A 16123-nucleotide genomic window follows, 5' to 3' on the forward strand; every position below is an offset into this window, starting at 1 on the left:
GACATCCTGGGAAGATCTGTGTTCCAGCCTACCTGGAGCCTATTCATTAATTTCTATTTTTTCTTTTTTTTTTTTTCCCCCATTTTTTTATTTCCATTTTTTTCAGCCTCTATTCCCTGTTGTTTCCTGATGAATCCTGCACCTTCCCCCAGCCACTTAAGGCACCCCCAGCATTCTCCCTCCCCTTTGACTATTTCCTGTTAGCTTTTTACAAATAGCTCGTGTTAATACTCTCTGTTCCAAGCAGTTTGTTCTTCCACCAGCAGGAATCTTGTCTCAGTCACCTTCAACCAGAGACTTGACCCAAAACTCGATCTGTCATACTAACTGTCTTCTGGTCAATAGAAATAAATAGTTTTCTTTCAGACTTTCACAAAAATCTATAAAAAGCTCAGTCAAAAAAGATAGCTTTTGTGCTCTATAATCTGCAGTATGCTATGCTAAAATACGTGCTGGAGTCATTCAGATGCTGAGGAGATTGATATTGAGCACACAGATATTTTCCTTATGGCACCGCATAAATAAGCGTGAAAAACCAAATCAAAAGATAACCCGCTTATAATTAAATGCATATTTTCGTGTGGTCTGTCATTTCGGAATATGCCCTGAGGGATCACAGCTCGCAACTCTATCTGCCGGATTATAATGAACTCCAACAATGGCAAAAGCTGTATTGGTAGTTCTAGAACTGAACCACGCGTGACAAACTAACAACTCTTTGGTGCTGAAAACCTCCGTTCGATGAAGCAGACTATGGTGGTAGCACCCTTGCATCAGATTTTTCACCAAGGTAAATCGTTCAAGGGATAACTGTGAAGAGCCAACCTTTATTCTGCAGGAACAAGCTAAACGTGTCAGTCGCAAGCAGACTAAAAACCCCCAAGTACACTGAAATACAGAGCACATTTTGCAGTAGCAACACGTTAATAATACAGTAGCTACCGTTAAGCAGGTATTTTGTTTTTGCCTAGAGCTCTGCATTTTTTCCTTTTGAATAACTTCATTGCATTTCTAATAGCATGTACTCCATTTTCTCATGAAAAGTAAGGAAACATTGCACAAAGCGTTGCATCCCTTCTGCACGGTATCTAGTATGTCAAAAAATATTCATCGGGGCCGTGCTCACCTGCTGTGATGTCGTCATCAACCAGATCATGCTCCTCTTCTTGAACTTTTGCCTCTGTTCCCAACGCATCTGGGCTTGCCGTAGCGGTTTGAATGGCTTCCGTGGTTACTCCAGCTGAAAAAATAACAGCAAACAGCCACAGAAGTCAGTGATTGGGGTAGATAACACCCTTCTATTAGGAAAAAACAAAAACATTACCTTCTGACTCAAGGTAATGCTATGAAACGTAGGTAAAGCAAAGGGCAACCAGGTTCTGCCTTCCCTTAGCGCTCTGTGCGGTTTTCACAAACCTACCCCTTAAAAGCCTTTTCCACAAGGTAAATCTCTCCTATTTTCTTCTTTTTACAGCATCTTTTAGCACAGTTTAAAATATCAGACACACAGACACACTGAAATCTTTCGCCAAAAACCCAAGATATGGCGCCAAATAAGGGAGGAGTTCCAGCAGGACTCCTCTTCCCTCTCCCCTTGATGCTCGTCTCTCGCCGCAGGGCTGCTTCCACACCACCTGCAGACTACGCTCACTCGTTTGAGTCCTTCCACATCATTTTGGCTGTGATGCAGCACTTAATTGCTGCTGGAAACTACGTTACAGACACCAAATCGTGCCACGTACCAGCAGCACGTGGTTCAAGCTCGAATTCGCTGCTTTGTAGGCTGCCTGGCTATAATCTTTAATTAGTCCCTTACAGCCCTTACCACGATTCAATCAAGGCATTATCAAAAGAAGCGTTTTGCTAGGGGTGAAAAAGTACAGCCTCGCAAATAGTCTTCCCAAAGAGCTTTAGGAAAGCGCAAAGAGCAGCCTGACAAGAAGCCCTGATAAGATTGCTTTCCTCCCGCGACACCCTTTCTGTCAGCCTATACTATCAAAAATCTTATTCTATGAAGAGATTGCTGCTCTGCTGATTGTGGCGTTAGGTTTGCCAGCTACAGAGGCATTAAGTCCCCATTTAAAAAAGGACCACGGCCCTTTGTCAGCACCAACCAAACTTCAGCAAGAGGTGAAGTCTCAGGAAATGACTTTGCCTTTGGGAAGATGAACAGCAATTCCTGTTCCAACTTTTATTCTGACATTACCTCTTTATGGAGAAACCAGTACCTTTTAGTAACTTTCCAGCCGTCCTTCTCATTATGTCGACACACATAAAAGCAGCGACAACAACTGTAAAGCCAGGCTGGGACGCGCTGCCAATCAATAGCCTCGCACTTCATTAAGCATGCTGGCAGGACTGCGCAGAGATCACATGCAATTACAAATTGCACATGAACCTTACTCGGGACACCTTTAAAAACGGAGTTTAATGCATGCTGCAGCTGCTACAGCCCCTGGGTATCACCCGGCGTGGTCCTTACCAGCTTCAGTAAGAAGCTGGCACGAGGAGCCGGTAATCTCCGCAGCCACGGCAAGCATACAGCTGCTTCCTAAATATCACCTCCATAGTCTAAAATTCTTTGATTTCCTTCCACACACAGAGAAGGGTACAGAGTTGCCATGCCTTTTGAAAACTGCAGTGTGACGCCTCCACTGATGAGCTTTCATCTCAGAGGGTGCATTTTCTGTGCTTAAATACTCCAGTCAGTAGGAGCCAAGGGTCCAGCTGTCCCTAAAAGGTAAGTTTAGGCTGGGTCAAAACTCAAAGCCTTTGATTTTTTGAGTTACTACATCACTTCTTTCATTGCTTTCTGTCCATGAGTTACTGAAAAGAGGCTAAACTTTACTATTAGATGTGCTACATCCTGCCAGAGTGCTTAGCCAGACTAGTGACAATGCAGTGGAAGGGAAGAAGTGCTTCTGCTTGAGTTGGTTCCAAGCTCAGCAAATGAAAAGTCAGAAGTCTATTACAATTATATGCAATTAAAATAAAATGTTAAGCGCAATCGTTCTGATTAAGTAAACACTCCCCAAAAAACAATGAACGGATGAAAACAAAAGGGGAGAAAAATAACTGTTGCAAAAAGAATTCAGGCAATAAATTATTGCTTCCTTTCAAAGAAAATCTAGTAAGAAGGAACACGTCTTCTTGGACACAAATGCCTTCTACATAATTCACCAAAAATTACCAAAATTGTCTTAGAAACAGGTTTTAGAAGTAAAAAGGTCATAAAAATGGAAGGTATTAAAAATACGCCAGTTGACATACTGGGAAACGCTGGAAAATTAGGCAAGATTCACTCATGTTAGAAACTTACACCATTTAGAAATGCCCAACTCTTTCCTACAGCATCATAAAACCGCTCATTTAATATAGCAAAACATTGCAGTGCAAATCTACTGCATTTAATTCTTTGTGCTCTGTTAAGTCAAACCCTGAGCGAGTAGAATGACCAACCAGATGTATAAATAGCCAAGTCTTTGGGGCCCCATCAAAGTATCCTTACTCAACGAGAACTCCCACTTAAATCAATGGAAGTTTAATTAAGTTTTACTCAATTAATCTGGCTTTAAATAAAACTTCCTAACAGAGATATATATCTACCAGAAATATACTAATAAAAACGGACGCAGTATTTGTTCTTATAGACTTCCCATGTTTGTTTTGTTTTCCAGGGATAACATGGATTATTATTTGGAGCAGTTTAAAGAAATTTTTCTCTCTCTAATTTCACGCCGCTGCGTTATTTAGGACTTCCCCTTTCCAAGGAACACCCGTTTGCTACAAGCACCTACCTGGATGAGTGGGGCTGTAGCAATACGGGAAGCAACACGAGCGTCTATACTTAATTTCTAGATGGGATTTATTGAAAACGGATTTCTGCAGCGAGTGCCCAGCGCTGCCCCGCAGCCCCGCTGACAGACAGCCTGCCTGCCTCGCATTAATTCCCTTCACACCGCTCCCATCGATCCCGGCCCGCTGCCGGCCCCTCCGCACACACCGCCTGTCTGCTGCCTCCACCACATCAGCGCAGGCACACAAAGGCCACGGCAAGATAACCTTTTGCTTTCCATTAAAGACACAGCAACCATTTTCCTATCTGCAGTACCATCACATAGTTAAAAATCCATCCGTCTCCCCGCTGCCAGAAGATTTCGGGGGCTCCAGTGCATGAAGCCCATGAAATGGCTGCTTCGGTGCTTGGTGTGTTACAGTGGGCTCCACAAAAACAAAGAGCAAAGCACGACCAGGATACTCAGCAAAGAAATCCCTTAAACAGTCCCTTTGCAGAACCCATTGTACGTGGAAGACAGTCCTTACTCTTAACGTTAGTAAGTAAAGGAGGATGAAATTTTCCCTCTTTGAGCTCTACCTGGAAACCTTCCTCGTGCAAAACCACCATGGACTAATCACAAAGAAGCTCACGCTGGGACAAGGAGCAGGCGAGGCCACGGCAAACCTTTACGGCTGCAGGACAGCCTCAGCAGACAGAGCATGAACAAGGCTTCGGACGCTGAGCTGTTCGTGTGGGAGCCTGGAAAACACCCACGGCTAAACCACCTCCAATACTTGTAATTCTTGGCACTGCCTACACATCTGTTAACATCGGATTTGGGGTTGATGAGCTGATGTGCCAATTTTGGGTGCAAAGGCCCAAATCAAACACAGCACCTCTGGATTATAGATTTGTATTGAGACTCACCCCAATAGCTGGAGTATGCAGTAAATAATAAATGTATGCTGTCAGACATGCCTTTCCCCGTTTTATTTCTACAATGAGTATTTTTTTTTCCCAAAGGCTGACCGATCTCCCTGTTAAGAGGGACCTACAACCCTGTGTGAAGAAACCACAGAATGAGAACAACACAAAACGAGAAGGAAACACACAGTTGGCAGTTACAGACCAGGCCTATTTCCAGGTCTTGGTGTTCCTCGTCTTTCCCTTAAACAGGCATTTAGCACATTTCCTTCCTGCCACCTTAGCAGCTTCTTGCTCACTCACGATCTCAGTACCCAAATTATTTAATTACAATTTGTAGTATGCTACAGATGGATAAAAATTCTGAATTAATTACTTGCCAAACATGCTAATCATGCCAGGTGTTAAGTTAACACTCTTCATTATTAATGTGTGACAGCCCTTGACCCGAAGAAAATAAGATCATCAAAAAAGAGAGAATTAAAAAGTAAAACAGGTCACGGATATCGTCTAAGTGGGTGCACCACAGCCTGCTGCAGTCACCTGTGTACAAACAGCATCCCCCAGTGACTCCCACAACTCTACCACTTGCAGGTTTCAGCTCTGTGTTTGGTGTCAACGTGTACACAAACCTGAGGTGCTATTTGACATTCAGCAGGGCGTTCTCACTGTTTGCAATATGTTTAACAGGCAGTGGTCAAAGATCAGAAGATACTGATCTCTAATCCAAGACTTCCCGTTCCTCATCTGATGGTTCACCACTGCCAAATGAATAAATAACTAGATGCAGCAGGAAATAACAGATTTTAAGGCTTGCTTGCTTCAGTGACCTGTCCTGTCCCGTTCCCCACAAAACCATCTTTCTCTTCTCTAATTTGTATTTGTACGTTTGCACTGACTGTGAGGTATCTGCATACGTTTAGACCACCAATGTCATGTTTCAACCCAAGATGGAGCTGGGAAGGGGGAAATATGAATAGAGGACACCATGCACAGAGTCTTCTGTGTCACCACCTTACTAGTACAAGGCTTATTTTCGTGAAAAATAGGCAATTTCTTTTGGGAAATAGGCAATTTCTTTTTTTCACAAGAAGACTTCATGAAATTGTATAGTCAGCTACTCCCCCAAATCTTCATTACAGATGCAATTATTGCCTTTAACATGGATACAGGAGCACGACTAAGACCCCCTCCATCCTCTGCCATGCCTCAGCATGTATTTAAATGATTCAAACACTGCTGCAGAAGGCAACATAGGATGCGGCAGAGTCTTCAAATTAACATATTCTGGCGGAGCTTAAAAGTGAAAAAGCTTTAGAACTACTAAATGCACTTTCCAGCGCTATAATGACTGTAATAGATCTACAGGAACATGTTATTACTCCATCAAGTCTCCTATGTCATTTTAAAGACTATTCATATCAAACAAGTGATTTAGAGGATAAAAAAAATTGTAGCATTTTAAGAAGAATCAATTATTGTACAGGGTAGAGCTGTTAAAGTATTAACTGGTAAACAAACTTATAAAAACTAATGGAAAATGAGACAATCTGACAGATGTAAAGCAAAACAAAAAGAAGTCTTCTTAGAGTAATACACCTGTGAGATGAAAAACTGCAGAATAAAATCACAACAGAGGTACAGAGACCTTAATCATACTCGATCCTAAGACTTTCAGCTGATCATCAAGTTGTTAGCGAACATCAGATACAAACTGCATGCATAAATCTATGCAAACTGATTAAAAACACAGCGTTAGAAAAAAAAACCTTGCATTTTTATTGTGTAACTACTGAGCAGGGATAGAAAAACGAAGCCTTGAGAACATCAGAAAAAAAATACAAATGTTACTGAATATGAAGCCTTAGTTATTGTTTCAGCAAACATTACTATACATTGCAAAAAACAAACAAACAAAAAAAAACCAAACACTGTATTAAAGAAACATTAATTTTGAATAAACTGTTTCCTAAGATGCCATATTCAATATGCACTGGGGTAGCAGCTCCCATTTTTCTGTGTTCATCAAAATGCAAAAGCAGGTATGGGAATAAAACCAGCCGAGCACGTACTTTTTGGTTGAAGTAGCTGGCAGTGTGACTGGAACAAAAGTTCTACAATCTGAACCTCTATTGTTCACAATACTCTCTCTTGCATTAGTTAAGATTATTTAAAGATAATCCAGTGCAAATTTGCCTTTCAAGTTCCCAAACACATTTCATCAAAAAGCTGGGAGACACGAGAGTTGGCTTGATCTTACTGAGTAAGGTCATGTTCCAAACTGTTATTGGATCTGTGCGCTGAATATACAAATGGGGAAAAGATTTCATCTCTGTTTGCTAGTACCACACACTGGAGACATTCAAGAGTCAATTAAGCGCAGATGACTAAGTATCATATCAGCAGCAAGCTTCTATTAGTAATTAGCATTTGTTTCAATTAAAAAGGAACCTGCTATATCCAAAAAAAAGCAATATAAGAATGTAAAAATAAGATGAATATAAGAATTATTGTAAAGCAGTGAGATGTGCTAGGCACAAATATGCTGATAATATTTTACGGTCCTTTATTAAGAGGGGAGTTAGGGAGAAGTGGATGATGAAAGAAACAAAGTGGTATTTCTTGATCTATCATATTTCTGCTGCTTGCCTTTCTAGCATAAAACTATGCTTTTCAGAAATCCACTGCAACCATTTTGGCCATTTAAATTATTTTTATCCCCTTCAATTCCTCCCCAGACCTTTTTTAAAAACGTATTCTCTTTTAGCAAGTCCTATATTAGAACTAAGGACACATCTGTATACTTCACTCGCTACCCGCAAGAGCAAGCTTTTTAGTTCCTTAATTATTTCATTTCTCCTTTCTGATACCACAATTATTATTCCTCTTCAGGATGTCAGCATCTTTGTGTATGCTCTCGCAGACAATAACACTATTAAATGCCATCTCTGCCCTGCCATTCAGGAGAAGCACAAACTTGGTTCAAGTTACATAGTTTTCAACACTGCTAATATAAAATAAATGAATTCCAATTTGCTACTCATCATCTGTTTTACAGCTTTTCAATATCAGTGCTTTAACAATATTGAACATTTACATTCAAGTCTTTCATTCAGCCATACTCCTTGGCTGATTTCTCTATTTTTTCCCTGCTTTAAAACCTTCTTGTTGGTTCTGATAGATAAGCTTATCCTAATTTAGTAATTAGTAAAATCCCAAGTACTGCTGTATGCATACTTGAACTGAATACATACAAAACACTGGAGTTTTTTTAAACCAGTCAGCCCCTAGCTATTAAACAGCTACACAAAATCAAATGCCTTACCTGTGGCCTGAACACAGGCACGAGAGGCAGAACAAAGTATTACGCTCCCAGCTGATGCGCATGCAAAATAGGGCTGCACACTCTGCTCACGCTTTCAAATGGAAGTGTTTAAGTAAGGAGGAGTACCAGAAATGGCACGAGGATTGGAATTAGTATGAATTACCAGTTGTTTTCAAGTACCTTAAACAGAAGGTCCTTTTTTGGAACCAGTCCGCTGGCTAAGCAAGCAGGCATTTCGAAGTAGTTTCCATACACTTCAACAACACAATCATGCCCATAACCTTGCACCCAACAAGGTCGCTCAGCATTACCCCAGAGGAAAGAAATGAGAAATCATCAACAGTTGCTATAGCAGCTACCCCCAAGACTGAAGGGCAGCTAGAGCTGTATTCTATGAACTGAGTACAACTGACCTCAGAAAAGGATCAATTAGAAAATAAACCCTAACGTACCGAATGGCACAAATATCTGGCAGCAGGGATCGAGGCTCTCTGGCATGTCCATACAACACTTCTTACTCGCTGCCTGGCTGCACGCCTAACTGCGCAACAACATCCCTGTAATAAGGCAACCGCTACATGGCTAAAGGCTGTAATTAACAACAGCTTAGCCTCACCAGCAAATTCTGAACATCACCTGAAAACAGCGTGTTCCATGTAATTTATGCATTCAATTTAGATTTAATAAGATTATTACACATCTCTCAAAAATCAATTGGTATTTAATAGAGATCCTTCCCTGAATAGAAACAACATTCTTCAGCGGAGAAAGAATCACATCTTCAGAAAAATGAATGCCTACTACTTAAAAGCAAACATTCTCATCCATTAAACTATAATTTTTTACTGCTTTGTTATGTATGGCAGGTGTGTTTATATCTCTTTGTATCTTTATATTGTGTCGTTGTTCTATAAAGGCAAGTTCCTAGGCAGATAACTGAAGGGAGTATCTTATGACGCTGACGCATCTTCCAAGAATAGATTCTTAGAGCCTGGACGATCTCTGCTTTATTATCAACTAATAAAATGAAAATAGCAGTTCTGGAGAAAAACATAGCAGTTTAAACAGTGGTCAGTAACGATTGATTTTATTTTGAGAAGGAAGATTATATTGCATATCACAGTATTAACTCGAGACATACGTGCACAGTCAGAAGCCTAATGTTTTGGTAAATACATATTTGCATGTAGTGGCTCAAGGCACTTATGTGACCTTGATAATGCTGAATTCCGTTAAAACCCTTCTCTGCCCATCAACCAACTGTTCCAAATAAGGCCAATCATTCAGAAATGCAAGTGATTTTCACAGGTTGCAAGCAAAGTATTTAAAAGAAATTCCCTGTCTCATTCCACTTATAAGTGCAATGCTTTAATGGACAGCATTTCATCAAAAGGGATCGGCTGATTTTTAAGAGAAACCCAGTTAGGTCCATAATCACACAAACTACAAACTGTTTCATCTAACAGTTTTAAGATTTTTAATTTGTACTACTTTCATGCATTTGATTTGTTCAGGTAACACCCAATCAACTAATTAGAAAAAGAAACGAGGACATGAAGATGTTAGAAAACAATTGCTATGAAAAACACTCTTTTCTCTTAAAACCACATTAAATAATTGAAGTAATTGAAGTAATGATTCGAAAGAATAGGTAATAGCATATAAAATCTACACTAAGTCAGAAGGTTAGCGGGAACAGCCAGTTACCAAAAAAAGACTATGCAGAGGCCTGCATGAAATGGCTGTTTTTTAAAATTAACAAATTTCATTTTAAATTCTCTTGCATTTTTACAAATTGCAAGAGAGATGAAAAAGGAACAGCTCTCATTCTTGATATATTTCTGGGACGATTTAAGACATCTTGGAAGATCATTGCAAGACACATCTCTGTTGCTTCTGCGCACTACACACACTTTGCAAAACCAGCTTGAGCTTCTTAAAGCCCATTAACTTTCAGTTTTAGACTTTTATGAAGTGCTCTATGTTTCAGTACCAAAGGAAGCACTGTAATCTCATGCTCACCTGATTAACCATCACCATAAATTACTGCCTAATGAATCCTCGATAACTGTTCTACCATCTCTACCCGATGTCTCCTTGCAGTGCTTGGTAATCAATGTTTCTGAACACCCAGCTGGGCTGGAGGCACGTCAGACGCCAAGCAGATGCTGATGGACATTTCCTGCATTAGCTCCTTTCAGCATCCTTCGATACTTTGGGGATACCAAAGGATCCCTTTATAGCCATTTCTATGATTTTATTATAGACTCCTTGAAAAAAAAAAAAAAAAAAAAACAGTCTGTGTTTTACCACCAGTACCTTGTAATTTTTTCAGCCCTTTTCATAGCAGATTTCTTCCCTGAAACCTACCAGCTGCAGCCTAGCCCCTCAGCAGCATGAATTGCCTTTGCAGAGGGCACTCCATTCCCAATGACACGTCCTGAAATGTTCTAGTTACCTGATCAGCACTAGGGATCGTTGAGCAATTTCACGATTGTGAAATCACTTTGAAAATTTCCCGAAACTGTTATATATAGCCCAAATGCATTTTTTGTAGTAGCGTTCATCAATTTGTTTATGAAATTCCTTTTTTTTTTTTTTTTTTTTGCCTTTATCTAGCAACCACTTGTTTTCAGATTAAAGACAGGGTTACTTACGTGATATAACACTGTCAATGTACTGTGGCAAATACGGAGCCCACGCATCAATTGTCTCTTTCCGACCTGCCTGCTCGATTCTTCTCAGTTCTGCTAACAATAAGGCCTGGGCAGCTTCTCTTACCTATAAAACCAACCGGAAAAATCACACAAACTCAAACATCAAATATTTATCAAGATGCTTTCAGTATAATTTAGCCAGAACAACAAAAAGCATCACTTAAAGAAAAAAAAAAAAAAACAAAACAAACACAACACATATAGAATAGAAAACTGAACTAAGCTTCCAGAAAACCCACATTTTTCCCCACTCCTACTTAAATACAGAAGCAAAATAACCACCAAAATTCTAGGTTTCTAGGAGGAATTTGTGCTCACCCTTCTCTAAAACATTTCCAAAAATATCCAGCAGAATTCCAAGATATACAAGGAGTCAGTATTTTTTCTAAATATCATGGGTGGATGTTGGAATATAGAAGATAAAAATCACTTAAAACCAGTTTTTCAAATGGGATACACATATCTTCTGTGTAGCATGGAAGACTGAACAACGAAACCACAGGTGAATAAATATAAAAAAAAGTTTTCTAAAATTAAAATTCCAGCTTTTTACACCAAGAAATACAAAATACTGTCATGTACAATTTGTCCCCCATCAAAATCTCATGTGTTCTACCTGAGGATTTCACTGCATTTATAAATACCTGACTTTTTGGTCTAAAGGCTTTTAAACACAAGGAAGTTAAGTGACTTGATCAAGGTAAAACAGAAAACTGTGGGCAAGCAGGGAATAGCAATACGCTAACTTGACACCTGAGGCTATCCAGTAACTGGGCTTCAAATTCTAATTAGCTTCAAACTAATTACCTCTTGGGAAACCATCTCAAAGTACACCCTACCTAGTAAAAGAACAGGCACCCAGGTAGCAGAAACCATATTCCCAATTCAGTCGCATGGCTGCTGAAGACCTACAGCCCCTAATCCAGCTCCGTTCCTCCTTTCCTTCTTTGAAAGCTGCACAGTCAACAAATTTTTTGCCAGAACAGCATAGGTGTAGCGTTAAGGCCCGCTAGTCATTTATCAAATAGTTGGGTGACAAACCACTTACTGACTACTGTATACACGCTCCAAAAAATAAGGCAACTCAGCAGTCTCTTGGAAAAAAAAAAAAAAAAGTAGTTTTTTGATCCCAACGAGATTCATAATGGAATCCTAGAAATTTTTAATCCAGTAATTTCTTTAAAAAAAAAAAATATGTACAGCACGTGTTTCTACCATATGCCACACAGAAGCTACAAAAACATAGATGATTGCTTTTTCACCATTTTGACAGGTTAGCTGGAAAACTGCCCTCCTGAATCTGCAATAAACAACTCCAGGATCTTGTGTCCAAAGGAATCAGTAACTTTTTATATCGAGGAGAAATGTGCTTAATAAAAGACAACACCACATAAGAGTTGTGCACAGCTACATTCTGTTTGCATAAATAAAAAAGTAACTAAAGGTTCAAATACTTAATTTTGTTTGCAAGATATGGGTCGTTTCTGCTGCTCTTCCTAGCAAATCCCCCACTCCTTCCTCCCCGGGTGCCCCTGGCAGCTCATTGAGCTCCTGGTGCTGGGTGACTGAGCCTTTCCAATGGGTTTTCTGGTGGTTTACTCTCATAAATCTCTGCTCTGTAAACCTCTACTCCCATAAATCTGGCCACCCTGCCCTTTCCAGCAGCAGCAGGATGACGCCCAGTGGCCAGCGGGGTACTCACAGGTCCCTGCTGTCAGCGGGGCAGTGGCAGCAGCAGGGTGCTGGGACCTGCCTGGGCCAACCAAGCCCTCGAAAGTAAGATTTTAAAAGGTGGACTGATATTTGAGCACGCACAAGTTTGGACTTTCAGAACTGAGCACTGACTAGAGGCAGGAAGAGCAGCTATCCCCAGCCCCAAACTAGAGAAGTCACCTCCAGGCAGCGGTCCTGCCAGCGGCGGGCCAGCATCTCCAGGAGAGGAGGTCGGAACTTGTCCAGCCCCAGCAGGTCGGGGAGCATCACGCAGTGCATAGCGGCCAGCTGGCTCCACCCTGGGAAAACACAGCGGGACGGCGAGGTGAAGGCAGTAACACCAGGCAGACACCACGTATAAAATGCAAGAAAGTAAATTCACATCGGCCACTGGCCTGGTACATGTTAAGTCTTCAGGAGAAGGTGGGAGAAAGAAGGGAAACAAATAAAAACCAATTTTGCAGCAGAATGAGAGATTTCTCCCTTCTGCAGCCGGACCCCCAGGCACCGCACGTGCCCCCTGCGCCAGGCGGGGACACGAGGAGCTCCTCCGGGACTGACCGTGCGCCCCAAAGAGCTGCTCAGAGCTCGACACCAGCAGGAGATTGTGCTTAATTGGGACTGGTTTGAGACAAATCCCTCTTTCTTCCCATCCCCTCGCAAAAAGACTTCAGAAGAGTATCACTGCCCGGTCACAGGCTTGGACTGTCAGCTTGCAACCTTCAGAGTATGCCCAACACACACACTGCACACAAAATGCTCTGAGCATGAGCGCTGAGCACAAGACTAGTTTAAGTGATCTGTTCAAACAATAATTGCCATTATTTTACACAACGTCCTACATGCAACTTTAATTCAGTTATATAATCCAGTTACAAAACACTACGCGCATGAGTTACCACTTGAAAGATTATAGACTTTTCTGGCCCATTTTAAAAGGTATGCAAATGCATAAAAGCACGCGTTTGTCTGCCCTCCTCGTCTTCCCATCTAAACCTTACTTGAACGAGCTTACTTCAAGTACACCCCTACTATAAAGCTGTGACATTACGTAGTTATAAAATGTACGGGTGAGCATATCAAGCTCAAATGACACGGATCATAAAAATGCTTGTGATGTACTTTACACAAAGAAATCTCGTAGCATTCTGCTCTACATTGACTTGATAAACCTGAGAAGTACTTCAGGCAAGCACATAGATCTATATTTTTAATTTGTCAGCAATTGCGAACATAAAAACCTAAATGTTTTAACGAATAAAGCTCTTCATGACGCTACAAGAAATCATTTCATACTTGAAACTCCTGCGTGAAAGCGCAAATTTATGGCTTGGCAATAAAAGGCATTAAAACAAAGGCTTAAGCAGTGATACAAGGGGTTGGTTTCTGTTTGGTTTCTGTTTTCTGATTGTTTGTTTGCTTTTTGTGCCAATCTTTGGGTCAGGAAGGCATTCTTCACGATGTAAGTAAATATTTATTAGAAGAAACAAACCAACAAACGCAAACCCCAAGTAGTTTAACTAAATCATTTCTGTTTTCATAAACCAAAATGTAAGTGACTTGCAATGATTTTGTTTCTCTTTCCTTTTAAAAGGACCGTGACATTTTTTCAGCCTTTTGGTTTGCAACGTGAGCTACAAAATGCTGTTGCTCGCTCGTCCCCAAAGCAGACGAGTGCCAGGTGCTCGTACCAGAAGGGACCCTTCAAGGCTCCAGACAGGGCTGAACCTTCGCACCAAGCAGCAGCAGCTACGTCCACAAGGGAGATGGGAAATGTCACCCAAACGGAATACAAACCACACGGAGTGCAGCTTCCTTCATTCATACCTCAGCAGTGGGAAAAGGCATTTCTATTTTCCCTACTTAAAAAGGGTTTTAGACTTTTTCCTCCAAAGGCAACAGCAAAACCAAACAGGATCTGAAATGCAACCTTTGATACGGTGGTTGAGAACTGAACAGAAAGGAAGCCCAGGACAGACAAACCAGATCTCCTCACCCTCTGCCAGCATTAATGGCAAAGAACACAGAAATAAACCCACTGCCTCTGTATCTCACAAAGAAAAGTATCTACACAGACCAAACTAAAGTCGTGTCGTAACAATGATAAAGGACATTAGTTGAAAGCAAAAGACAAATAGATAGAAAAAATGAGGAAAGAATACCTTCATTTACTAAGAAACAGGTATGTAAAGTAGGAGCAGTGTCAGAGCCAGAGTGACCAGCTTCAGTGCTAGAAGAAACAGCAGGAGCAACTTGCAGAGGAAAGAAGAAGAAAGAAAGAGAAAAAAATAGGAGAGTGAGGATAGCAGCTTCTGGAAAACAGATTAGTATCACTGAAGAATGACAAACAAAACTGGAGGAAACGGTGATAATACTCAACTTAAAAAAACTCTCTAGGCTGTACAAGAAGTGCAATGTCAGTGAGAGGAAGACATGCAACCGCAGAGAAACACAGATACACTAACATAAACTTGTGTGTTTTGAAAAGAAAGTACCTGTAAGTAAAAAAAAAATAAATCCAAGTATGTCCTTAGAAAGCTGGGATTTGGTTTAGCATAATGGTTGACTAGGAGTTTAAAACCAGGAGTTTCACTTTTGTTCTTGTTTTTCCCCATCTCTAGATAGATTTGGAATTTGTACTACAGATTAAAAAAATAATTTTGAAATAGCCCCTTTTAAACCTGGGCTGTCCCACCTGTTCTACTAAAATGCCATAGGATGTATCACTGCTGGCTAGTTTGAACGTAGTTCCATTTGAAACGTGTCCATTCAGAGAAGTTTAAACCTGAACAAAAGAAAGGACTACGAACATAAAGCAGCAGCATATAAACCACGCTGCGTAAGACTACAGGGAAGCAAACACAAAAGAGCACAGGTCAAGCACGTCCTCAAAGCCAGAGCTGTGACGTATTCATGTTGTGAGCTGCGTAATTTCTCGGTGCAAACGCAATTTAAAAGCAGTTCTAAACATTAGACTTCCACTAATGCTCATTACTTAACATTATCACATGAAAAGCTGCGCAGACCTTATGGCATACACATGCCACAACCAGAGGTCGAGGCGGGGATTTACAGGTCACTCTCTGACACTTCCTTCCTATAGAGAAATTACCATATGTCATGCACAAGCATCTGCAAATTAATCCCCCACTTTTATTCCGTTGCAGAACGACAATGGGTTCAGGCTCCTGAACATATTAAGCATTGTCTCCTGAATGGGCTGTTTGCTTTTCATGCAGTGAACTTCTTTTGTCGCTGCGGGACATCTGCATCCAAGCTACTTTGTCCGTCCCTTCCACACGAACGCAGCCCGATGGCACGTGCACGGGGACACCGCCACCAGCGCGCGACAAAAGGGACTTCTGTAGCTGCATGAAAGCAGCTAGTCGGCGTAAGGAAAAGCACACCGCTGCTTTTTGTTGTTGCTTTCTTAAAACAAAACTCAAGCCTTTGAAGTTTTCCTTTCTGACCTCTTTTGCCGTTGTCGTCCTCCCCCTGCAAGCGTCAGTAATTATAACAATCACTGCGATGGAAGCAGCTGGCCCCGGAGCTGCGGAGCACGGAGCGCTGCTGATCTCGGGACAAATACAGGTCAAAGAGATGGAGATCTAGCATGTCATAACACGCATTAATTGTATCTGTACTAATTGATTTTTTAAGAATAAG

General features: G+C 41.0%; 1 protein-coding gene across 1 annotated transcript in view; it reads right to left on the minus strand.

Moving 5' to 3' along the window:
- The window catches only part of LOC309889771 (WD repeat-containing protein 7-like), a 124572-nt gene that overhangs the window by 86782 nt on the left and 21667 nt on the right, over positions 1-16123 (minus strand). The window contains exons 17-20 of the mRNA XM_082782800.1: positions 14620-14709; positions 12638-12756; positions 10685-10808; positions 1127-1240 (exon numbers count right to left, since the gene is read on the minus strand). Of these exons, the coding sequence (XP_082638926.1) occupies positions 1127-1240; positions 10685-10808; positions 12638-12756; positions 14620-14709 (447 nt within the window). The remainder of the gene's footprint in view (positions 1-1126; positions 1241-10684; positions 10809-12637; positions 12757-14619; positions 14710-16123) is intronic.

This window comes from Aythya marila (genome assembly GCF_965140915.1).
Source record: "Aythya marila genome assembly, chromosome: Z".
Lineage (NCBI taxonomy): Eukaryota > Metazoa > Chordata > Aves > Anseriformes > Anatidae > Aythya > Aythya marila.